General features: G+C 61.6%; 1 protein-coding gene across 1 annotated transcript; it reads left to right on the forward strand.

Annotated features, from left to right (window-relative positions):
- The first annotated feature begins 1606 nt into the window (after window positions 1-1606).
- ARHGAP30 (Rho GTPase activating protein 30) lies at window positions 1607-23183 on the forward strand. Its single transcript, XM_029055515.2, has 14 exons — window positions 1607-1735; window positions 9709-9811; window positions 11451-11595; window positions 13540-13622; window positions 13736-13843; window positions 13970-14097; window positions 14935-15121; window positions 15522-15613; window positions 15716-15793; window positions 18325-18771; window positions 20847-21088; window positions 21180-21407; window positions 22008-22148; window positions 22437-23183. The coding sequence occupies exons 1-14, from the start codon at window positions 1639-1641 to the stop codon at window positions 23181-23183; spliced, it is 2826 nt and encodes a 941-aa protein (XP_028911348.2). The 5' UTR covers window positions 1607-1638.
- The last annotated feature ends 2921 nt before the right edge of the window (window positions 23184-26104 follow it).

Here is a 26104-nt window from a genome sequence, read left to right on the forward strand (position 1 = left end):
CGGACGCGGGACTAGCCCCGCTCCGTAGCGGACGATGACGGGAAGGTCCTCGGCGCGGGGCACCGGCCTATACCGTGTAAATACCGTGTACATAGCGCCCTATACATACGTGTACATAGCTGTACAGTACAGGCACACGCGGGACCTCGTCTCCCCACCCACACGGCTCGTTTTGTAAATAAACCCCTCGCTGACCTCTCCCCGCGGACCCGGCCTCGTTCCTTGCGCCTTCCCCTTCCCTCCCCGCCGACCCCGGGCCCTCGTCCCGGGCCCGGCCTCGCCCGGCCCCTCCCAAGCGTTTAGCACGGCGCTCTGCGCGCCGAAGGCGCTCGGGACGTCCCGCTGAGCGAGCGAAAGAATGACCGTAGTCCGGCCGGTGGGGACGGAGAGAGAGTCTCCCCGTCCCGTAAGCGGCTTGGCCTAGCGGGCCTGGGGGTCGGGGGGACCCGGTTTCCGATCCCCGCTCTTCCACTCGCCCGGTTGGGTGACCTTGGGTGAGTCACTTCGCTTCCCTGGGCCTCGGCGACCTCATCTGGAAAATGGGGATCGAGAGCGGCAGCCCCACGGGGGACGGGGACCGTGTCTGACCCGATTCGCTCGTACTGCGAGCCGGCGGATCGTGTGGCTGGGCCGCGCTTAAGGAAAACCGCAAGTGTCGTCATTATTACCGTATCCGCCCCGGCGCTCAGAGTAGTGCCCGGTGCATAAGCATTTGACCAATACCACGATGATGATGATGATTAAAATGGGGATTAATAACGATGAGATTTGCAAGCGCTATGCGCCGGGCACCACCGTGAGGCCCGTGTGAGACGGGGACTGTGTCCAAGCTGATCAGCTTGCATCCCCCCCCAGTGCTTAGGACGGTGCCTGGCCCGTAGTAAGCGCTCAACAGACGGTGTCGTCATTACTGTCGTCGTCGTCGTAACTGTGGAGCGGAGGGACCTCCGGGGCCTCGGGACACCCGGCTACCTCCAGTCCCCGGGTCTGGGTGGCAGCCCACGGGCCCAGCCGAGCCCCGGGGCCTCCCCGGAGGCCAGAGCCGTTCCCGCCGCGCGTCCCCACCCCCCCCCCCCCCGGCCCGGCCCGAGCCCGAGCGATCGGCGGCCCCCCGTCCGTCCCCGAGGCCGGCGGGCCGAGGCCGGGCCTCGTCTCCCCGGGTCCTCTGTCTCGCCCCACCCCAGCGCCCTGTGGTTGAAGAGATGCTTTAACAGGAAGCGGTACGAGGCTAGAGACTTCCTCTCTCCCCCTCCCTGGGCCTCCACCTCCCCGCACACACACCCCCACTGTGCCCTCCCCGCTCCTCACCCTCCACGGCCAAGAGGGGCGAAGGAAGAGAGGAGAGAGAGAGAGAGGGGCCGTGAGCTACGTCTCACGTCCGGGGCCCGCGATCGTTTCCTCCTCCGCCCCCCCATCACCACTTCCGCGTGGCGCCGGGCACCGGGGTTTGGGCCGGGAGCCGCCCGCCCCCCGACCCGTCCCGGAGTCCGGCCCCCCCACCGCCGGGGCCCGGGGCCGACCGGGTCCCCGGCCGCCTCCGCCGCCGGGCGGGAGAGGAACCCCATGGGAGACGCGTAGGCCTTGGGACCCGGGGCGGTGGGGGTGGGGGCGGGGGGCCGGGCGCCCCGAAGCTCCGCCATGAAGTCTCGGCAGAAGGGTAAGAAGAAGGGCGGCTCGAAGGAGCGGGTGTTCGGGTGCGATCTGCTGGAGCACCTGCAGCACTCCGGCCAGGACGGTAAGGCCCGGCCGGCGGGGGCGGGGAAGGCCGCACGGGCCGGAGGTGGAGGACAGCGGGGGTCCCCCGGGGCGGGCCCGGGGGCGAGGCCGGGACGGGGCAGGGCCGGGGGTCGGGGCCGGGGTCGGGGTCCCGGCGGCGAGGCCGGGCCCTACCCGACCGGCGGCCACCCGGGCGGCGAAAGCGAGACCGAGAGTCGGCCAACGGGAGAGGAAATGTGACTCGGGGGGCCGGGGCGGCACCCGGAGGGTTGTGTAAGCGACGGCGAGGAGGGGGAAGAGGGACCAAACGGAGCCGGGCAGAGGGACCGGGCCGGGCCGGGGGCCCCGCCGACGGGGGGGCGGACGGCGGTGGGGCTGGGGGCGGGGGAGCCGGCGGGGGGACCGGGCCCTTCGAAGACCTGGGCGGAACCCGGTAGTACCACCTGCCTCGCCCCTCGCCCCCGGCTCCTCCCGAGAGGGCCGGAGGAGTCCAGACGCGGTGGTGCCCGGAGAGCGCCCTTGGCCCCGGCCACGCCCCGGTGGCCGGCCCAGAAGCCCCCTTCGACTCCCGCCCCCGGACAGCCGTCGTCACCCCCCGGCCGGCTCCGGGGCGACGGACCGAGCGTCTCAGCCGCGGGGGCGGGGGCGTCGGGCCCGAAGGCCTCCCTTCCCCCTCCGGCCCCTCCTCGAGGGCCGGGGGCGCCGCGCTTCGGGAGCCTCGAGGAGATCTGAGCTCCCCCCGCCCCCCTAGACCCTCAGCTCCCTGTGGGCAGGGAACGGGCCCGGGTCTCGTCGGAGCGGACCCGGTACGGCGCCCCGCGCCCAGTTAGCGCTCGGTGGCCACGATCGCATGGGCGCGACTTGACGGGCAGCGGTCCGGTCACCCTGCCGACCCCGCCGGGTGGGGATGGCGTCGACCGACCGTCCCGTCGAAGGCGCCTCGGCCCGCTTCGCCGGCGCGCGGGGCGGCCGGCGCGCAAGAGGAGCGGACCCCTCCCCGGCCCCCCCCGGGGGGGCAGAAAGCACGCCCTCTCCCCCCAATCTGTCATTTCCTCTTTGCCACCCCACCCCGCTGCCTGGTTTCCGCACCGAGGCTCGCCCGCACCCAGGCGCCTCCTTCCCCTTTCCTCCTCCCGCCGCCCCCGGGGAGGGGAGGCCCACCCCGGCTCCTCCCCGGGCCCCTCCCTCGGGGAATCCCCCCGCCCCCCTAAAGCCACCTGGGAAAGGGGCTCCGCCGGGCCCGCGGGCAACCGCCCGCACCTGGGGGCTACGGGTAGCCGGGTGCCCCGACTGTAGCTGGGGAAGGGGCTCGGCACGCAGAGCGGGGGACCCTCCTCTACCCGTCCCCTTCCCGACGCCGTCCTGCCACCGGTGGCGTCGGCGGGGCGCTTCCTGTGCGCCAAGCCCTCATCGGGCCCCGTCCCCTATCTCGTCCCCTATTTCGTTCCCGGTCCGATGATTATCAGTATCAGGGTACGAAGGAAGCGCTTAGCGTGGGCCAGGTCAGAATAACGACGGTGTCTGTGAAGCGCTTACTGCGTGCCAAGCACGAGGCAGTCGGGTTGTCCCACGCGGGGCCTCGAAGTCTTGCTCCCCGTTTGACAGATGAGGTCCCTGAGGCCCAGAGAAGGGAAGCGACTTGGCCGAAGTCACCCGGCAGACGAGGGCGGAGGCGGGATCAGAACCCACGCCCCCTGACTCCCGAGCCCCGGCTCTTGGCGCCGCGCCGCTTCTCTGAGTGCCGTTCTAAGCGCTGGGGCGGGTACGAGGTAGGCAGGTTGGACCCGGCCCCTGTCCCGTACAGGGCTCGAGCTCTGAAGTCCCCTTTCACAGAAGAGGTAACGGAGGCCCAGAGGAGGGAAGTGACTTGGCCAAGGTCACACGGCAGGCGCGCGGCAGACCTTTTCACTCCCGGGCCTGGGCGCTCTGCCCTCTACGCCTCGCTGCCTCTCCCTCACCCACCCTGAGGGAGAGCGGGGACCTTACCCCGTTCTCCAGATGAGGAAACCGAGGCGCGGAGAAGCGGCTCAGTGGAAAGAGCCCGGGCTTCGGAGTCAGAGGTCGTGAGTTCCACTCCCGGCTCCGCCGCCCGTCAGCCGGGTGACCGTGGACGAGTCCCGTCACTTCTCTGTGCCTCGGTTCCCTCATCTGTAAAATGGGGATTAAAAGCGCGCGAGCCCCACGTGGGACCACCCGACGACCCCGTATCTCCCCCAGCGCTTAGAACGGCGCTCGGCACCTAGTAAGCGCTTAACAGATGCCAACATTACGGAGAAGCTAAGTGACTCGCCCAAGGTCGCACCCAGCACGCAAGCGGCAGAGCCGGGAATCGTTACAGGCAGGGAAGCGGCGAGGTCCGGTGGATCGAGCACAGGCCCGAGAGGCGGGAGGACGCGGGCTCTAATCCCGGCTGTCTGTGGCGTGGCCTTGGGCGAGTCGTTTCGTGTCTCCGTGCCTCAGTTCCCTCCTCTGGAAAACGGGGACTGAGGTGGTGATCCCTAATGATCCTGCTCTGCCGGGATCACGAACCCGGGTGCTGAGTTCCGGGGCCGGGTTCTACCCACGCGGTCACGCCGCTTCCCTCTAAGGTTTATGTTCACCATCCCGTCCGCCGCCCCGGCCCGATCACTCCATCGAGCGGGTTTACGGAGCGCTGGCTGGGTGCGGAGCACTGTACTGAGCACCTGGGCAGATACGATAGCATCGCCAGACTCCATCCCTGCCCTCAAAGAGCTTGCGGTCCCGCGGGGGAGATAGAAACAAGATCCTCCTCAATTTTCATTCATTCAATAGTATTCATTAATAATAATAATAATAACGTTGGTATTTGTTAAGCGCTTACTACGTGCCGAGCGCCGTTCTGAGCGCTGGGGGAGATACGGGGTCATCAGGTCGTCCCACGTGAGGCTCCCAGTCTTAATCCCCATTTTACAGGTGAGGGAACTGAGGCACAGAGAAGTGACGTGACTCGCCCACGGTCACACGGCTGACAGGTGGCAGAGCCGGGATATCGAACCCATGACCTCTGGCTCCCAAGCCCGGGCTCTCTCCACCGAGCCACGCTGCTATCGATCGCTTACTATGTGCAGAGCGCTATACTAAGCGCTCGGAATGGACAATTCGGCAACAGAGACGATCGCCGCCCAACGACGGACTCTGCTAATAGTAATAATAATAATAAAGGTATCTGTTAAGCGCTAACTATGCGCCAAGCACTGAATGAAGCGCCGGGGCGGATTCGAGCACATTAGGTCGGACACGGTCTCCAGCCCCATTTTACAGAGGGGGTAACTGAGGCACAGAGAAGTGAAGCCACTTGCCAAAGGTCACACGGCAGACAGGTGGCGGAGCCGGGATTAGAACCCGTGACCTTGGGACTCCCAGGCCCGAGCCATGCCATGCTGCTTCTCAGTTGCATCGTACTTTCCCCAGTGCTTCGAACAGTGCTCTGCACCCGGCAGACACTCAATAAAGAATCGATCAACCAATCGATAGTATTCCTTGAGCAGCTCCCCAGATGCGGAACGCTGTACCAGAGAAGCAGCGTGGCTCCGTGGAAAGAGCCCGGGCTTGGGAGTCAGAGGTCGTGGGTTCGAATCCCGGCTCTGCCGCTCGTCAGCTGGGTGACTGTGGGCGAGTCACTTCGCTTCTCTGGGCCTCAGTGCCCTCATCTGGGAAATGGGGATGAACTGCGAGCCTCACGTGGGACGACCTGATGACCCTGGATCTCCCCCAGCGCTTAGAACAGTGCTCTGCACATAGTGAGCGCTTAACAAATACCAACATTATTATTATTATTATTATTATAACTAAGCACCTGGGAGAGTACAGCACAACAGAATTCCCAGACGTGTTCCCTGCCTTTTTTTCTTTTTGTTGAGTGCTTACTATGTGCCAGGTACTGCACTAAGCGCTGGGGTAGATACAGATTATTCAGCTGGGATCCAGCGTGACTCAGTGGATGGAGCCCGGGCTTGGGAGCCAGAGGTCACGGGTTCGAATCCCAGCTCTGCCACTCGTCGGCTGTGTGACTGTGGGCGAGTCACTTCACTTCTCTGTGCCTCAGTGACCTCATCTGTAAAATGGGGATTAAAAGTGTGTGAGCCCCACGTGGGACAGCCTGATCCCCTTGTGTCTACCCCAGCGCTTAGAACAGTGCTCTGCACATAGTAAGCGCTTAACAAATACCAACATTGTCAGCTGTGTGACTGTGGGCGAGTCACTTCACTTCTCCGTAAGCCCGTCGAAGGGCAGGGACCGTCTCTATCTGTTGCCGAACTGTCCGTTCCAAGCGCTGAGTCCAGTGCTCCGCACATAGTAAGCGCTCAATAGATACTATTGAATGAATGAATGAATTCTCTGTGCCTCAGTTCCCTCAACTGTAAAATGGGGATGAAGACTGTGAGCCGTGTGGGACAACCTGATGACCCTGGATCTACCCAGCGCTTAGAACAGTGCTCTGCACATAGTTAGCGCTTAACAAATACCGACTTTATTATTATTATTATTATCCAATCCCTGCCCCACATAGGGCTCGCCGTCTTAATCCCCACTTTACAGATAAGGGAACTGAGGCCCAGAGGAATGAAATGACTTGCCCGAGGTCACACGACAGACGGGTGGTGGGGGCGGGATTAGAACCCACGTCCCTCTGACTCTCACGCCAGTTCCCCGCCTCTAACGAGCTCACGGTCTAGGGCGGGGAGACAGAGATTAATACGAATCGATAATTTATAATATATAATTTAAAGCTACGTACGTAAGTGCTGTGGGGTTGGAGATGGGGTGAAGATCGAACGAAAATAATAATGATAATAATAACCGGGATTCTTAAGTGCTCACTAGGTGCCAGGCACTGTAGTAGATGCCCCGGGGGAAGACAAGCAAATCCAGTTGGACACGTGGCGCTCGTAGTCTTAATAATAATGATAATTACGGTGTTTGTTAAGCGCTCACTGTGGGCCAAGCACTGTTCTGAGCGCTGGGGTAGAGGCAAGATAATTAGGTGGTCCCAGGTGGGGCTCACAGTCTTCCTCCCCATTTTCCAGATGGGGGAACTGAGGCACAGAGATTCATTCATTCGATAGTATTTATTGAGCGCTTACTATGTGCGGAGCACTGTACCGAGCGCTTGGAATGGACAGTTCGGAGATGTTAAGTGACTTGCCCAGGGTCACACAGCAGGCAAGTGGCAGAGCTGGGATTAGAACCCATGACCCTCTGACTCCCGGGCCTCTGCTCTAACCACTAGGCCACGCCGCTTCACCTTCCCGTCCCGCCTTTATTCAGGTCATTCTGTTTGTGAACATTTCTCCGCCTCCCCCGTAGTCCCGTGCTGTTTCAGTGGAAAGAGCCCGGGTTTAGGAGTCAGAGGTCGTGGGTTCTAATCCCGGCTCCGCCACCTGTCAGCTGCGTGACTTGGGGCAAGTCACCTGACTTCTCGGTGCCTCAGTTCCCTCATCTGTAAAATGGGGATGAAGACCGTGAGCCTCGAGTGGGACCACCCGATGACCCCGTATCTCCCCCAGCGCTTGGAACAGTGCTCGGCACATAGTAAGCGCTTACCAAATACCAACGTTATTACTGACGGATGGATTACCAGAGCGGAAAGAGGGATCGGGGGGAATAAGCGGAAGGAGGAGAAGGTGCCCGGGGATCGAATGCTTTCGGGGAATTCGGGAATCTTCTCCGGTACCGGGGAGTGGTGGGAATCGGGGGGCGGCTAAAGGGTCTCCAGTGAGAAGCCTAGTGGGTAGAGCCGGGGCCTGGGAGTCAGAAGGGCCTGGGTTCTCGTCCCGGCTCCGCTTCTCATCTGCTGCTGCGTGACCCTGGGCAAGTCACTTTACCCGACTGACGGCCTGCTGCGTACGGAGCCCTGTACTGAGAGCTTGGAAGAATGTCTACGGTTTGGAGACAAGATTCCTGCCCTCAAGGGACTTGCAGTTTAGCAGGAAATTCTTGTCTTCCGCCGTCGTCCAGTCGTCGCCGACCCATAGCGGTAGATACAAGGGAATCAGGTGGTCCCACGTGAGGCTCACAGTTAATCCCCATTTTACAGATGAGGGAACTGAGGCACAGAGAAGTGACTTACCCACAGTCGCACAGCCGAGAAGTGGCAGAGCCGGGAGTCGAACCCATGACCTCTGACTCCCGAGCCCCGGGGTCTTTCCACTGAGCCACGATAAGTGACTCACCCAAGGTCGCCCAGCCACGGGCGCATCTCTCCCAGAACGCCCCAGCCCCAGTCTGCCGTCGCTCCGGCAGTGGACGCGGAGCGTTTTCTTGGCAACGATAGGGAGGACGGACACACGGGTGTCACGTTGCTAATCTGGGCGACGAGATTCCGACTGACGCCTTCCAAATTGAAACCCCTCTTTTCCTTTGGTTGGACTCGAACCTGTCGCCTTTTGGCATCAGCGTAGATGCTAAGCTCGTTGTCTCTAGACTGGAAGCTCGGCGGCGGCAGGGAACGTGTCCGTTTATTACACTGTCCTCACCCACGCGCTCAGTACGGCGCTCTGCACACGGTAAGCGCTCGATAAATACGACCGGATGAATGAATCCGGGGGACCCCTCCGACCCGACGTTCTCACCCTGATGGGGCTGCCTTTCACCAACGGTGATTAGGAGCCGGTCCCGCCCGCTCCCTCCGGGATTTTGTAAACTAATAATAATAATAATAATGTTATCTGTTAAGCGCTTACTAGGTGCAGAGCACTGTTCTGAGCGCGGGGGGAGATACAGGGCAATGAGGTTGTCCAACGTGAGGCTCACAGTCTATCTATTAGAGAAGCGGCATGGCACAGGGGAAGGAGCCCGGGCTTGGGAGTCAGCGTTCACGGGTTCGAATCCCGGCTCTGCCGCTTGCCGGCTGTGTGACTTTGGGCAAGTCACTTCGCTTCTCTGGGCCTCAGTTCCCTCATCTGGAAAATGGGGATTAAAACTGGGAGCCCCAAGTGGGACGACCCGCTCGCCTTGTATCCCCCCAGCGCTCAGAACGGTGCTTTGCGCATAGTAAGCGCTTGACAAATACCACCATTTTTTTTTTATCGTGCCCCTCTCGGCCTCTGTCCTTTTTTGGTTATTGTATTTGTTCAGCGCTCACCGTGTGCCAGCCGCTGTGCTAATCCCTGGGGTGGATACAAGTCGATCGGGTCGGACACCGTCTCGATCCCCATTTTCCAGACGAGGGAACTGAGGCTCGGAGAGGTGAAGTGACATGCCCCAGGTCACACGGCAGACAAGGGGCGGAGCTAGGATTAGAACCCGGGACCTTCCGACTCCCAGGCCCCGGCTCTATCCACTAGACCACGCTGCTTCGCTGTACCGTCGCGTATTTATTCAGGTCATTCCATTCGGGAACATTTTTACGTCTCTCTCCGTGGAGTGGAAGCTTCTTGCGGGCGGGGAAGGCGTCCGGGGCTTTTTGTGGCACTTTCCTAAGCGCTCAGCACGGTGCTCTGCACGCAGTAAGCGCTCAATAGATACGCCCGACTGACAGACCGATTGATAAATGCCACTCCCTCCCTCCCCCGTGGTCGTCTGGCTCCCTCGGCCCGGGCCCAGCCGCCCGCACCCTCCTCCCCGGGGCCTGTGGGGTGATAATAGTGATAATTATGCAAGCGCTTAGTCCAGTGCTCTGCACACAGTAAGCGCTCCAGAAATACGATTGAATGACTATGGTGTTCGTTAAGCACTTTACTACGTGCCAAGCACTATTCTAAGCGCTGGGATAGATACCAGGTAGACGGGTTGGACGGAGGATAGGGACTGTGGGGGTCTCAATCCTCATTTTACAGATGAGGTAACTGAGGCCCAGGGGAAGTGAAATGACTGGCCCAAGGTCACACAGCAGGCGTGTGGCGGAGCCGGGACTAGGACGCACGACCTCTGAGTCCCAGACCCGGGCTCTTACCACTGGGCCGTGTTGCCTTCCACGTCTTTAACGTCCTGCCCCCCGCCCCCGGTGTCCCCCTCGATGCCCCCCTTTAGTGCCCCAGGTGCTGCGGAGCTGTTCCGAGTTTGTGGAGGAGCACGGCGTGGTGGACGGGATCTACCGGCTCTCGGGGGTGTCCTCCAACATCCAGCGGCTTCGGTGAGCCGGGGGAGGGGTGGACCGGCCGGCGGGATGACCCGGGGGGACGACAAGGGGCGGGCCCCGACGGGGCGAGGGGGCAGCTGGGGAGCTCCTGGACCTTGAGGCGCTCGTGGTGGGCAGGGGTCTTCCCTCCTTATTGTCGCATTGGACTCTCCCAAGCGTCGAGTACAGTGCTCCGCACACAGGAAGCGCTCGATAAAGGCGACTGAAGGAATGGATGGAAAGGGCAGAGGAACGGGGCCGAGGTCGGGGGGCGGCCCAGAGAGCTGGAGCGGGGGAACACGCATCCGCGCGCTTTCCCGCACCGCCCAACCTGTGATCTGCCGTCTCCCGGTTCTCCTCCGATCTCTCCGGCCGCTCGTTCTCGGTCTCTTTGGCCGCCTCCTCCTCCTCCTCCCCCTCCGGCCCCCTAACTGCGGGGGTCCCTCGGGGCTGAGTCCCGGGTTCCCCTCCTCTTCTCCGGCTCCACCCCCTCCCTCGGAGAAGCCATCCGCTCCCACGGCTTCAACTCCCGCCTCTCTGCCGGTGATTCCCAGATCTCCATGTCTCTCCCTCTCGGCGGTCTCGCCTCTCCTCCTGCCTTCGAGACACCTCTCCTTGGATGTCCTCCCCGTCGACTCGAACTCCGGATCTTCCCGCCCAGACCCCGCGCTCCCCCTCGCTTTCCCGTCACTGTAGACGACACCACCGTCCCTCCCGTCTCACGGTCCCGTAACTCCGGCGTTATCCTTGACTCCTCGTTCAACCCCCGTACTCCAGCCGTCGCTAAATCCCGTCGGTTCTTCCCTGACAGCGTCGCCCGTACCCACCCGCCCCCTCCCTCTCCGTCCAAACTGCATCCACGTCAACGCGAGCACGTCTCCTCTCCCGCCTGGATGACCGCGTCGGCCTCCCCGCCGACCTCCCGGGCTCCCGTCTCTCCCCGCTCCAGTCCGTACCCCCCTCCGCCGGCGGGATCGGTTTCCTTCAGAAACGTTCAGACCGCGCCGCCCCGCCCCTCAAGGAACTCCGGCGGTTGCCCCGCCACCTCCGCGTCACCCCAGAGCTCCTCACCGTCGGCTTGAAAGGACTCCGTCCCCTCGCCCCCGCCCGCCTCACCTCGCCGCTCTCCCCCTCCGGCCCGGCCGGCACGCCTCGCTCCTCTAATGCCAGGCTTCTCTTCCGAGAAGCCTTCCCTAAGCCTCCCTCCTCTTCTCCCGGGCCCTTCCGCATCACCCTGACTTTCTTTCCTCATTCATCCTCCCTCCCACCCCCAAAGCACGTAGGCACAGATCTCTCTATGTGATTTATTTATGTCTGTATATGAATGTCCGTCTCCCCCTCTAGACTGTGAGCTCGTTGCGGGCAGGGAATGTGTCCTGTGTGTTGTTCTCTCGTCCTCTCCCAAGCGCTCAGTACAGTGCCGTGCACACGGTAAGCGCTCGATAAATACAATGAATGAATGAACGATCCCCTCCGTGCGAGGTTCCCCGGATATACGAGAGACTCAGAGAGACACCCCGGAATCGGTGACCCCGTTCCCCTCCTTCCGGCTCCCCCGACCCCCCCCCCCGACAGGGAGCCGGCCCCGATCTCTGACCCCAAGCCCCGTCTCCCCCACCCCCCCCGCCGGTGCGGGCCCGCCCCCGCGAACCAGGCAGGAATTTGAGGCGGAGAGGAAGCCGGATCTGGGGAAGGAGGTCTACCTGCAGGACATCCACTGTGTCTCCTCCCTGTGCAAGGCCTATTTCCGGGAGCTACCCGACCCCCTGCTCACCTACCGACTCTACGACAAGTTCGCCGTGAGTGGGGCCGGCGGGAGGACGCTGGGGGGAGGCGGGAGGTCGCGGGGCTTGGGGGGGGGGGGGACACACCCCGTCTGGAAAATCGCCCGGGAAAGTCTTGGGGGTCAGAGGACCCGGCTTCTAATCCCGGCGGAGCCTCTGCGGGTCACTGAGCTCCGCTGGGCCTCAGTTTCCTCATCCGTAAAATGGAGAAGGTACACCTCTTCTCCCTTCCCCTTGGCCGGTGAGCCCCATGCGGGACAGGGGCCGCACCCCACCTGGGTAACTTGCAGCGACGCCGGTGCGTAGCGCAGTGCTTGGCACACGTGGTAAATGCTTAACCGACACCACGGTTCTTAATTCTTATCGAGTTTATCATTATTAGATACCCACACCCATCGAGCCGCCCTAGATTGCCAGGGCGATGGAAAACGGGGGGACAGTCAGTTATTAATACTATTATTCCTATCGTTATTATTATCGATATTAGATACACATCCGTATCTAGCCATCCTAGAAGACACGACTGTCGCCTGGCTGTGGGCGGGGAACGTGTCTAACTGTTGTACTGTCCTCTCCCAAGCGTTTAATACGGCGCTGTGCACGCAGTAGGCGCTCAGTAGATACCGTTCGGCGGATGAGATGGGCGACGGTCGCCCGTCAACGTGCCGAGCCCATGCAGTTAGAATTGGCGTTTAAAGCGGGCGGCTCGGCCTGGAAGCCGGGGAGCCGGGAGTCGGAATCCCCGGGTCCTGGGCCCCCACGGAGCGGCAGGGACAACGAGCAATTGGCTTACCTGGCGTCGCCCCCAGTCAGTCGATCAATCGATCGTATTTACTGAGCGCCTACCGTGTGCGGGGCACTGTACTAAACGCCTGGGAGAGGACGGTATAAGAGTATAACAGCCACGTTCCCCGCTCGCTAAGCCGTTGGGAGCGTGCAGAAGAAGGGTGTCGGTAGACAGGTTCCCCGCCCACTGTGAGCCCGTCGTTGGGGAGGGATGGACTGTTTGTCGCCGAATTGTACTTTCCAAGCGCTCAGTGCGGTGTTCTGCGCACGGTAAACGCTCAGGAAATACGACTGGATGAATTGACACTGCTTCATGGAGAAGCAGCGTGGCTCAGTGGAAAAAGTCCGGACTTGGGAGTCAGAAGTCATGGGTTCCAATCCCCGCTCTGCCACTCAATAATAACGTTGGTATCCGTTAAGCGCTCACTATGTGCCGAGCACCGTTCTAAGCGCTGGGGGAGATACAGGGTCGTCAGGTGGTCCCACGTGAGGCTCACGGTTAATCCCCATTTTACAGATGAGGGAACTGAGGCACAGAGAAGTGAAGTGACTCGCCCACAGTCACACAGCTGACAAGTGGCAGAGCCGGGATTCGAACTCATGACCTCGGACTCCCAAGCCCGTGCTCTTTCCACTGAGCCACACTTGTCAGCAGGGTGACTCTGGGCAAGTCACTTCGCTCCTCTGGGCCTCTGTGACCTCATCTGGAAAATGGGGATGAAGACTGGGAGCCTCGCGTGGGACGACCTGATGACCCCGTATCTCCCCCAGCGCTTAGAACGAGGGCTCTGCACACAGGAAGCGCTTAAATGCCAACATTATTAAATTTACAGATAAACCCACTAGACCGTAAGCTTGGCGTGGGCCGGGATTGCGCCGGCTCGCTCTGTTATGTTGTTCTCTTGAAACAACAGAGTGCCTAACACTCAACCGAGGGCTTAAGTATAGTGCTCGGCACGTAGTTAGAGATGAATAAATACCCCGGACCTATCGATCGATCGATCGATCGATCGATCGAAGGCCCAGTGCCACGAGGAAGTGGTTTCTTATCCTGCGGCGGGCCCGGGATGGGGGGATCCCGAGCCGGGCAGGGGTGGTCGGCGAGGCCGGGTCGGGGGATTGGGGCTGGGGGGTCCCCCCCGCCCGCCTCGACCTCCCCCTCCGGGCCCCCAGGAGGCGGTGGCCGTTCAGATGGAGGCCGAGCGCCTGGTGAAGATCGGCGAAGTCCTGCGGGAGCTGCCCGACCCACACTACAGGTCGGCGGGGGGGCGGGCCGGGGGGCCGGGGGCCGCACGGAGCGGGCGGGGGGTGGCCGCCGGCTGGGGGGGGCCGGGGCCTCCATCAGCCCGCCCTCCTCTCGCCCCCGCAGAACCCTGGAGTTCCTCATGCGACACCTGGTCCACATGGCATCGTTCAGCGCCCAGACCAACATGCACGCCCGCAACCTGGCCATCGTGTGGGCCCCCAACCTGCTGCGGTGAGACCCCCTCCTCTCCCCCGCCCTCCCCGCCCAGCCCTCCCCGACATCCGGGGACGGAGGAAACGCCGGGCCGGACCCCGGGGCCTCCGCGCGGGCCCGACTCAGCCCCTTTCGGGCCGCCAGGTCGAAGGACATCGAGGCGTCGGGGTTCAACGGGACGGCGGCTTTCATGGAGGTGCGCGTCCAGTCCATCGTGGTCGAGTTCGTCCTCACGCACGTCCAGCAGCTGTTCGGAGGCGCCCCCCTGCCCGGTGAGTCCGTCCGGAGACCCGGACCCCGGCCAGGGTCGGGGACGGGGGCCGCGTCCGGCCTGATCGTCTTAAAATGCCCCGCTGCGTGGCCTAGCGGATAGAGAACCGGCCTCGGGGTCAGAAGGTGGTGGGTTCCAATCCCGGCTCCGCCACGTGTCTGCTGTGTGACCTTGGGCTCGTCCCCTCACTTCTCTGGGCCTCAGTTCCCTCATCTATAAAATGGGGATGAAGACTTGGGAGCCCCACGTGGGGCGGGGGCCGCGTCCAACCCGATCCGCTCGTCTTCCCCCCTCAGCATTTAGTACAATGCCTGGCACAGAGCGAACGCTTAACCTGATGACCCTTGTCCCTACCCCGGTGCTTAGAACAGCTTAACAAATACCATCGTTATTATTATTAATAACAAAGACAGTAAGCGCTCAATAAATACGATTGGATGAATGGTGTAGCGGATAGAACACGGGTCTGGGAGGCAGAAGGTCACGGGGTTTTAACCCAGCTCCATCACGTGTCTGCTGTGTGACCCCGGGGAAGTCTCTTCGCTTCTCCGTGCCTCAGTTCCCTTATTTGGGAAATGGGGACCGCGACCGTGAGCCCTACGCGAGACGGGACCGTGCCCAACCCCGTTTGCATGTAACCGCCCCGGCGCTCAGCACGGTGCTTGGCACGTAGTAAGCACTTGAGAGATACCCGGCCGGCCCCCCCAAGGGACCGTCGAGTGAGGCGGGGGACCCCGGCTTGGTCCTGGAGGCGGGAGGAAGGGAAGGGGTCTTCCGGAGGTCCAGCCCAGGCCGGAGGAGAGCCCGACACGTCCCCGCTTCCCCCCCCGCCCCCCAGGTGGAGAAGCAGAGGGCGGGCGTCGGTCCCTGCTGCTGGGGGTCCCGAGAGCCCCCGTCGGGCCGGGGGTCTTCGAGGAGGTCAGCGGCCGGAGCCCCTCCAGCCACCTGCCCAGCATCCTGCAGGCCGGAGACGGGCCCCCCCAGATGCGGCCATACCACACCATCATAGAGATCGGGGACCACAAGTAACGCCCTCCCCACCTCCCTTCCCCCTCCCCCTCAAACCCACCCTCCGCCCAGGGTCTCCGTCCTTCCTGCCCCCTCCCCCCGGGCCCGGACCCCTGCCCCCCCCGTCCTCTCCCCCACCCGGGAGAAGCAGCGCGGCCTAATGGCTAGAGCCCGGGCCCAGGAGTCAGGAGGTCCCGCGTTCTAATTCCGGCTCCGCCGCTCGTCGGCCGGGCGGCCGAGTTACTTCACTTCTCTGGGCCTCAGTTGCCTCCTCTGTCAAATGGGGATTGGGACCGCGCGCCCGGTACGGGAGAGGGACTGCGCCCGATCCAATTTGCTTGGACCCCCACCCCAGCGCTTAGAAGAGTGCCGGACGCACAGGAAGCGCTTAGCCGTTATTATTATTGTTATTATTAGGAGAAAGGGCTCACTGAAGGTCAGGAAGTGGAGGTCCATCTTCAACCTGGGCCGGTCCGGGCACGACACCAAAAGGAAAACCCACCGTGGGGGTAAGGACGGTGAAGGGGGTGTGGGGTCGGCGGTGGGGGGGGATGAAGGATGGAGGAGGGGAGCCCCCCTCCTCCGCCCCCCTAAACCCTCCCGCTCCCCAGGGGAGAAGCTGGGCAAGGGGAGCCTGCGGCCGGCCAAGAGCATGGACTCCCTCAGTGCTGTCTGCGCTGTCTGTGACGGTAAGAAGAGCTGCCGGGGCGGCGGGACTTGGGGGGTGTCCTTCATTCGTTTATTCATTCCATCCTATTTACGGAGCGCTTACAGTGTGCAGAGCACCGAGCTAAGCGCTAGGGAGAGCCCCCAGAAGCAACAGTGAAGCCGCGTGGCTTATTGGAAAGAGCCTGGGCTCGGGAGAGGACGCGGGTTCTAATCCCGGCTCCGCCACTTGGCGGCTGTGTGACTTTAGTGGCTCGGTGGAAAGAGCACGGGCTTGGGAGTCAAAGGTCATGGGTGCGAATCCCGGGTCTGTCACTTGGCAGCTGGGTGACCTGGGCCAAGTCACTTAACTTCTCTGTGCCTCAGTTCCCTCACCTGTAAAATGGGGATTAAGACTGTGAGCCTCACGTGGGACGACCTGATGACCCCGTATCTCCCCCAGCGCTTAGAACAGTGCTCTGCGCAGAGTAAGCGCTTAACAAATACCAACATTATTATTTAGGCAAGTCACTTCACTCTGTGCCTCAGTTGCCTCATCTGTAAAACGGGGATAAAGACTGTGAGCCCCCACATGGGACGACCTGATTCCCTCGTGTCTCCCCCAGCGCTTAGAACAGTGCTTGGCACAGAGTAAGCGCTGAAAAAATACCATCATTATTAGAATTATTATAATCAGCAGACACATTCGCTGCCCTCGAAGAGCTGACCGTCCAGAGAAGCAGCGTGGCTCAGTGGAAAGAGCACGGGCTTTGGAGTCAGAGGTCATGGGTTCAAATCCCGGATCGGTCACTTGTCAGCTGTGTGACTTTGGGCAAGTCACTTAACTTCTCGGTGCCTCAGTTCCCTCATCTGTAAAATGGGGCTGCAGACTGTGAGCCCCACGTGGGACACCCTGATTCCCCTGTGTCTACCCCAGCGCTTAGAACAGTGCTTGGCACATAGTAAGCGCTTAACAAATACCAACATTATTATTATTATTAGAGAGGGAGACGGACATGAGTAGAAATCAGCTCATGAGGGAGGGGGACACAGGTGGTTTGGGGCCCCTTTTAGACGGTGAGCCCGTTGTTGGGTAGATCTTGTCTCTATCTGTCGCCGAATCGTACTTTCCAAACGCTTAGTACAGTGCCCTGCACCCAGTAAGCGCTCAATAAATGCGATTGAATGAATGATGGTATTGACGCCTGTCTACTGGGTTTGTTTTGTTGTCTGTCTCCCCCTTCTAGCCTGTGAGCCCGTTATTGGGTAGGGATCGTCTATCGGTTGCCGAATTGGACTTTCCAAGCGCTCAGTCCAGTGCTCTGGACCCAGTAAGCGCTCAATAAATACAATTGAATGAATGAATGAATGAATGCCCCGCACCCAGTAAGCGCTCAATAAGTGCGACTGAATGGGAGAATGGATGAAGAAAGGGAGCGAGTCAGGGCGACGCAGAAGGGCCGGGGAGAAGAGGGCAGCGTGGCGTAGTGGCAAGAGCCCGGGCTTGGGAGTCAGAGGTCGTGGGTTCCGATCCCGACTCTTCCACTTGTCAGCTGGGTGACGGTGGGCAAGTCACTTCACTTCTCTGGGCCTCGGTTCCCTCCTCTGTCAAATGGGGACTAAGACCGTGAGCCCCACGGGGGACAAGCTCATCATCTTGTATCTATCCCGGCGCTTAGAACAATACTTGGCACGTAGTAAGAGCTTAACAAATCCCATCAATATAATCAATCGCTTACTACGGTGCTCAGCGCATAGTAAGCGCTCGATAGATACTACTGACTGAAGAGGGTGCAGGCCGGGAAGGCCTCTTGGAGGAGATGGGCCTTCACTAAGGCTTTGAAGGTGGTTGTCCAACCACCACACGAAACGAAAACTTCTCCCTCTAGGCTTCGAGGCCGTCCATCCCCTCGCCCCCTCCTACCTCTCCTCCCTTCTCTCTTTCTCCCGCCCACCCCGCACGCTCCGCTCCTCCGCCGCCCGCCTCCTCGCCGTCCCCCCGTTCTCGCCCGTCCCGCCGTCGACCCCCGGGCCGCGTCCTCCCGCCGTCCCGGAACGCCCTCCCTCCTCACCTCCGCCAAACTCACTCTCTTCCCCTCTTCGAAACCCTATTTAGAGCTCACCTCCTCCGAGAGGCCTTCCCAGACTGAGCTTCCCCTTTTCCCTCTGCTCCCCCTCTACCCCTCCTTCACCTCCCCTCAGCTAAGCCCCCATTCCCCCTGCTCCTCCCCCTCTCCCTTCCCCTCCCCTCAGCACTCTGCTCATGTGTATATATTTTTATTACCCTATTTATTTTGTTAATGAGCTGTACATCCCCTTGACGCTATTTATTGCTATCGTTTTAATGAGATGTTCTTCCTCTTGGTTCTGACTATTGCTATTGTTTATGTCTGTCCGTCTCCCCCGGATTAGACCGTCAGCCCGTCAGTGGGCAGGGACCGTCTCTATCTGTTGCCGATTTGTCCATTCCGAGCGCTCGGTCCAGTGCTCTGCACATAGTAAGCGCTCAGTCGACACTACCGCATGAATACATATTACTGAACGAATGAACTAATCCCATCCCTTCCCCCGGCAGAGTCCGAGGAGCTCCCCGGCTCCGACAGCCCCCGGCCGGGCCCGTTGGATGGCGACAGCCAGGAGGACGTCTCGGCGGCGGCGGCGGAGGGTTTCCCGGAGGCGGGGACGGAGACGAGCTCGGCCCCGGGGACCCCTCGGGCGGGCCGGCCGGGGGTGGGGGTCCGGGGTCCCTGCTCGCGGGCGGAGCGCTGCGCGGGGGTGCACATCTCCGACCCCTACAACGTCAACCTGCCGTCGCACATCACGTCCATGCTGAGCGGGCCGCCCACCATCGTGTCCAACGTCAGCCTGGCCCGCCTCACCCGCGGCCTCGAGTGTCCCGCCCTCCTGCCCCGACCCGCCAACGCCGCCAACGCCGAAAACGCCGAAAACGCCGCTAACGCTGACGCCGAAAACGCCGAAAACGCTGACAACGACTCCAACGCCGAAAACGCCTCCAACGTCGGTAAGGCCAACGCGCCCTCGAGGCCTCCTTGCACGTGCCTGTCCACCCCCCCCTCAGGGCCCCGTGCGCATGCGCCACCCCGCCACGCCCTCAGGGCCCCGCCCGTCTCCCTGGCAACAGGACGCCTCGCGCGCACCCCCTCCTCCCCCGCACATGCGCTCTCCCGGCTCGCCTTGCCTCCTCCCCCAGGGGATTCTGGGACTTGTAGTTCCCGAACGATAATGGAGGTGTTAATAATGTTGGTATTTGTTAAGCGCTTACTACGTGCAGAGCACTGTTCTAAGCGCTGGGGTAGATACAGGGGAATGAGGTTGTCCCACGTGAGGCTCCCAGTCTTCACCCCCATTTTACAGATGAGGGAACCGAGGCCCAGAGAAGTGAAGTGACTCGCCCACAGTCACCCAGCTGACAAGTGGCAGAGCCGGGAGTCGAACCCATGACCTCTGACTCCCAAGCCCAGGCTGTTTCCACTGAGCCACGCTGTGACAAGCGGCAATCGGAGGAGGGGGGCGTAGTGGATAGAGCACGGGCCTGGGAGTCGGAAGGTCATGGGCTCCAATTCAGGCGCTTCCACTTGTCCGTTGGGGGCCACTTGACTACTCTGGGCCTCAGTTCCCTCATCTGGAAAATGGGGAGTGAGACCGTGAGCCCCACGTGGGACGGGGACACCGTCCAACCCGCTTTGCTTCTATCTACCCCAGCGCTTAACAAATACCATGACGATTATTACGATTGTATTTATTAAGCGCGTACTATCTGCCAAACCCTGTTCTAAAGGCTGAGGGAGATACAAGGTCATCAGGTTGTCCCACGTCTTAATTCCCACTTTACAGATGAGATCACTGAGGCCCAGAGAAGCTAAGTGACTTGCCCAAGGTCACACGGCAGACAAATGGCGGAGGCGGGATTAGAACCCGCTACCTCTGACTCCCGAGCCCGGGCCTCGAAGCCCCGCTGCTTCTTATTAGTATTATCACGGACCTTGTTAAGCGCTTACTATGTGCTGAGCGCTGGAGTAGATAGAAGTTGCTCGGGACGGACACGGTCCCGGTCCCCCGTGGGGATCAGGGTCTTAATCCTCATTCTACAGATGAGGGAACTGAGGCCAGGAGAAAGTGAAGTGACTCGGCCAAGGTCACACAGCAGACACGTGGCGGGGCCGGGATTCAATTTCTCAGTGCCTCACTTTCCTCATCTGTAAAATGGGGATGAAATATTTTGTTCTGCCTCCTACTTAGACCACGAGCCCAGTAAGAGACCGGGTCGATGTCCAACCCGATAGAGAAGCCACGCGGCTCAGGGGAAAGCGCGCGGGCTTGGGAGTCAGAGGTCACGGGTTCTAATCCCGGCTCCGCCGCTAGTCAGCTGTGTGACCTTGGGTGAGTCACTTAACTTCTCTGTGCCTCAGTTACCTCCTCTGTCAAATGGGGATTAAAACTGAGCCCCACGTGGGACAACCGGATCAGCTCTTAGAACAGTCCTTTGCACAGAGTAAGCGCTTAACAGATACCACCATTTATTTGATTTCATTTTATTATCTTTTATCGTACAGCGCTTAGTACAGCACTAAGTGCTTACTGTGAATACCACTATTAATAGTAAGGAAGGGTGTGCCGTCGGGGGGTTTCTGGTGGGCGAAAAGAACAGATTCGGCAGACTCTTCCCTCGCCCACCTCCGATCCGCCCCGTTACCGAGATGCCGGCTTGGCACAGAGAGTGCCCGTTTAGAGCTCGGTACAGTGCTCTGCACATAGTACGCGCTCAATCAATACGATCGATCGAGGGGGATCAGGAGAGCCGCCGGTCAGATGGACCTGAGCCGGAGAGCCGGTCAGCCTGGCCGTTCAGCCGGTCATGATAACGATGGTATCTGTTAAGCGTGTACTGTGTGCCGGGCACTGTGCTAAGCGCTGGGGAGGATCCAAGCAAATCAGGCTGGACGATCGGACTTAAACGGCTGGGCCTCCTCGCCCCGTGCCACGATGGCTCCCCGAGGCCAGACCGGGGGGTGGGTGCGGGGATGGAGAGGTGACCCCCCCCCCCCCCAGGACCATCCCCTCCCTCCCCTCCCGCAGACGAGAAGGCAGAAGCGTCCCCGGTCCCCGTCCCCGCCGAGGCGGCCGGCACAGAGGTGGCTCGACTGTCCCAGGAAGTGCAGGATTCCTTCTCCTTCCTGGAAGACCTGAACGGCTCCGAGCAGGACTGGGGCGGCGGGGAGGGGCAGGGGGCCGGCGGCCGCCTCCCGAGGCCCCTCTCCCTCGCGGACGATGACCCCCTCTACGTGGGCGACCCCTTCTACTCAGGCGCCGGGCTGCAGGTGAGCGTGCGGGCGGCGGAGTGGGAGGGGACGGAGCCGGGAGGGCGCCCAGGGTGACCGGCCCTCCGTCCGCCCGCGTCCGTCCCCCCAGGTGGAGGAGTTCTCGGTGGAGCCGCCCCTGGACGAGCTGTCCCTGGAAGAGGCGCCCTTCGTCCTGGCTCCCGCCTGCTGCTCCCTGGACGGCAGGGCCCCCACGCCGGAGGAGAGCGGGGACGATGTCTTCTTGAGCGCCTACGACGACCTGAGCCCCCTGCTGGGGTCCGGGACCCCTGACGGCGAGGCCCGCTGGGCCCCCGAGGAGGCGTGGAGAGGGGGAGGGGCCGGGGGGGATGGGGGTGGGGGAGGACGACAGGCCAGAGGAGAGGAGGGGTCCGCAGAGGCCGTCGGGGGCGAGGGAGAGGAGGCTGGGGGAGAGGCGGAGGTCCGGGTGGAGGCCGGAGACCGGGCGGAGGCCCAGACCCAGGCCCAGGCGGACCCCGAGGTCGGAGGGGAGGAGGCGAACGTGGAGGCCGCGGGACTCCGGGAGGAGGAAGGGCCCACGGCCGGTGCAGAGATCCGGGAAGAGGCTGAGGGAGGTCGGGAGATCCCGGGAGAGGCCGAGGGAGGTCGGGAGGTCCGGGAGGAGGCCGGGACGGGTCAGGAGGTCCGAGAAGAGGCGGGGGGAGGTCAGAAGGTCCTGGGAGAGGCCGAGGAAGGCTGGGTGGCTCCGGAAGAGGCAGGGGACAGTCGGGAGGTCCGGAAGGAGACTGGGAGAGGTCAGGAGGTCCAGGAAGAAGCTAGGGGGGGTCGGGAGGTCCAGGGAGAGGCTAGGGGAAGTCAGGAAGGCCAGGGAGAGGCTAGGGGAGGACAGGAAGGCCAGGAAGAGGCTAGGGGAGGTCAGGAGGCCCAGGAAGAGGCTACGGGGGGTCTGCGGTTCCAGGGAGGGGCCGGAGAAGGTCAGGAGGCCCCAGGAGAAGCCAACGGGAGTCAGGAGGTCCAGGCGGAGGCTGGAAAGGAGATGGAACGGGAGCGGATCCAGGCTTCAGGCCGCCTAGAAGACCCTGAGGCCAGAGGGGAGGAGGTGAATGGAGAGGATGGGGGGATCAGAGAGGAGGAAGGAGCTGGGGGAGGCCAGGAGGTCCAGGGAGAGGCCAGCGGGGACGTGGGTCTCAGGGAGGCCCGGGCACCGGAAGGTCCAGAGGCCGAGGGGAGCCGGAGAGTCGGAGGGCGGCGGCAAGTGGCCGAGCCCGGAAGGGAGGAGGAGGCCGAGGAGAGGCGAGAGGAGGCGGGAGGGGAAAGGGAGAGCGGGGACGGGGAAGACGGGAGGGAGCGGGAGAGCCCCGAGGGAGAGGCTGAAGGGGACGGCCAGGCCTCGGGGGCCCGGGAGGCCGAGGGAGGCCGGGAGGGAGGAGAAAACGGCCCCCTGGCCACGGGGGCCCAGCCCCCGGCGGCCGCCGGGTTGGAGCCGGTGGGCCCGGGCTACCCGAGGCCCGTGGCACCGGAGCGCTGGCCCCCGTGCCCCTCCCCTCCGCCCCCCAGCCCCACGGGCAGCGTGGGCATGCGGCTGGCCTCCACCCTGGTCAGGGTGCAGCAGGTCCGCTCCGTGCCCGTGGTCCCCCCGAAGCCGCAGTTCGCCAAGGTGCCCTGCGCCCTGACCAGCAAAATCCACGTGGCCCCCGCGGCCCCCTGCCCGCGGCCCGGCCGGCTGGACGGCTCGCCCGCGGAGGGGGTCTCGGCCGCCCGGGCCCAGAGGGCCTCCTGGAGGAACGGGGGCAGCCTGTCCTTCGACGCGGCCGTGGCGCTGGCCCGGGAGCGGCAGCGGACGCAGGCCCCCGCGGCCGTCCGGCGCACCCAGACCTGCGGCCCCCCGCCCTGCGGCCCCGTTTCTCCCCACGGCCCCCGGCCCCTCAGCTGCGTGGGCTGCACCCTGCCCCGGGACCCCCCGCTCGGGGGCTCGGAGAGGGCTGACCCCCGCAGCCGGCTCAGCCTGCCCCCGCCGGCCTCCCGCCCCCTGGAGTCCCCCGTCCCTCTCCAACGCAGCTCCTACGCTTTCGAGGTGCGGGCAGCGGGCCTGGGGGAGGAGGAGGAGGAGGGGGGGGACCGGGCGGGGCTCTGAGCACCAGTTTGGGGAGGGGGAGACGGCCGGGTGGGAGGGGAGAGGCTGATCTGCACCCCCTGTGCCAGGCCGGGGCTGCAGGGACTCCCCACTCCCGCCCCACCTCCGGAACCCAGGTTTCCGAAAAGCAGAGACCGTCCCGTCGGAGGGGGCGGCCCCGGGGGGTGGGGGGGAGCTTTAGGTGCGAGGAGGGACAGACGAGACTTCGGGGACCCCGGCTCTCGCCCCCCGAACCGGGATGACTCCGGTCCCGGGCGTGGATTCCGGCAGGACCCATCCGGGAGACCGAACCTTTCCGCCAAGGCTTCGGGGAAGGCCCCGGCCTACGGGGGCCCGCGCGGCGTCCGGCCCTGTTGACCGTGTGGGCCGGCTCGATAAACGGGGCGGTCCTGGACCGCCCCCGAGCCCTCTTCCTCTCGGCCATCGATCCCGTAACAGCCGAGGGAAGCTTAAGCTTCTCTCTTTCGGTACCGATGGGAAGTGGTAAGAGGATGGGAAGAAGAATACCAATAAAAATAGAACTATGTTTTAATAAACCCGCACTGGATTTTTGACCGTCTTCCTTGCCCTGGTTGGGAGAAGCAGCGCGGCCTAGGAGCCGGGGCCCGGGCGTCAGGGGACCGGGCTTCTCCTCCCGGCTCCAGCTTCCGTCCGCTCCGTGACGTCCGGCAAGTCGCTTTGCTTTTCGGCGCCTCGTCTCCCTCATCCGTAGAAAAGGGGGTTAGATCCTACTCCCTCCCACTCAGACCTCGTCCGGAAAATGGGGATGGAGACCGTGAGCCCCACGTGGGACAGGGACTGCGTCCAACCCGATCTGCTTGTATCCACCCCGATGCTTTGTACAGTACGTAGTAAACGCTTAACCAACGCCTCAGCGATTATCACCGTTATTATTATTAGACTGTGAGCCCCATGTGGGACAGGGACGGCGTTCGGCCCGGTCGTCTTGTCTCCACCCCAGTGCTTAGTATGGGGTGACGTGTATTGAGTACAAGTTATTATTATTTTGCGAAGGTCTCGGGGGAAGACTGTGAGCCTCACGTGGGACAACCTGATGACCCCGAATCTCCCCCAGCGATTAGAACAGTGCTCTGCACCTAGTAAGCGCTTAACGAATACCAACGTTAACATTATTATTATTAGCAGAGTGCTTGAGGATTCTACAGCCAAGCGCGTAGGTGACGCAGAGAGGATGGGGAAATGAGAAATGGGAAATGGGAATCTTTTCTACAAAACCGTTTAGTCCGTGTTTCCCCGCAACTCAAGAACCTCCGGCGGTTGCCCGTCCACCTCCGCATCAGACAGACATTCGTCACCACCGGTTTTAAAGCCCTCCAGCCCCTCGCCCCCTCTCATTCATTCATTCATCCGATAGTATTTATTGAGCGCTTACTATGTGCAGAGCACTGGACTAAGCGCTTGGAATGGACAGTTCGGCAACAGATAGAGACGATTCCTGCCCGACGACGGGCTCACGGTCTAATCGGGGGAGACGGACGGACAAAAACAAGACAACTTAATCGCAATAAATAGACCCCGCTGCTCTCCTCCTCCGACCCGGGCCTCACACTCCTCTGATGCCAAACTACTCGCTGGACCTCGATCTCTTCCATCGCGTCGCCGACCTCTCGCCAAGATCCTGCCTCCGGCCTGGAACGCCCTCCCTCTTAATATCGGACAATCACCCTCCCCACCGGCAAAGCCTTATTAAAGTCACGTCTCTAATAATAATAATAATAAGGTTGGTATTGGTTAAGCGCTTACTATGTGCCGAGCACCGTTCTAAGCGCTGGGGGAGATACAGGGTGGTCAGGTTGTCCCTCGTGAGGCTCACAGTTAATCCCCATTTTGCAGATGAGGTCACTGTGGCACGGAGAAGTGAAGTGACTCGCCCACAGTCACACAGCTGACAAGTGGCAGAGCCGGGAGTCGAACCCATGACCTCTGACTCCGAAGCCCAGGCTCCTTCCACTGAGCCACGCTGCCCTGCACATAGTAAGCGCTCAATAAATACGATCGAATGAATGATGGATCGATTGATCGATTAACAGCCCGACTAAACCCTCATTTCCTCCGCCCCCACCTCATTCATTCATTCAGTCAGATTTATCGACCGCTTATTGCGTGCAAGGCACTGTGCTAAGTACTTGGGAGAGTACAATATAACAGTAAACAGACACATCCCCTGACCACCGTGAGATTAAAGTCCAGAGTGCCTGTAATAAACAGAACGTGTCCAGAGTGACTGTAATAAACAGAACGCACGTGTGACCTTGGGCAAGTCACTTCTCTGTGCCTCAGTTCCCTCATCTGTCAAAAGGGGATTAAAACTGCGAGCCCCACGTGGGACAACCTCATCACCTTGTATCCCCCGGCGCTTAGAACAGTGATTTGCACATAGTAAGCGCTTAACAAATACCACAATTTATTATATTGTCCTCTACCAAGAGCTTAGTCCAATGCTTGGCACACAGTAAGCGCTCAATAAATACAATCGACTGACTGACCCAATGGGCGTGTAGCGCACGCGACAAAACGGATATCGTTATTACTATTCATACATTCCCTGCCCATGAGGAGGTGACTCTCTAGAGGGGGAGAGCGGCGTAAAAATATTTACGGAGTTATCAGAACGAATAATTGAACAGACGCTTGAATAAACATTTCTATCTCTGTACTTCATTTCTTCCTCCTACCTGAAATTGGAGAGAGGGGAGAGAAGATGATGATGAATCAAGTCCCGGCTCCAACCTGACCTGTGGGAGGGAGCAAAGGGCAATCAATCCGTGGTATGTATTGAGCGCTTACCATGTGCAGAGCGCTGTACTAAGCACTTGGGAAATGATGATAGAACTGAGTGAATGGACGCGTTCCCTGCCCACGACGAGCTTTGAATCTAGAGGGGGAGTCAGGGATTAAGA

This window comes from Ornithorhynchus anatinus, chromosome X5, assembly GCF_004115215.2.
Source record: "Ornithorhynchus anatinus isolate Pmale09 chromosome X5, mOrnAna1.pri.v4, whole genome shotgun sequence".
Taxonomy (NCBI): domain Eukaryota; kingdom Metazoa; phylum Chordata; class Mammalia; order Monotremata; family Ornithorhynchidae; genus Ornithorhynchus; species Ornithorhynchus anatinus.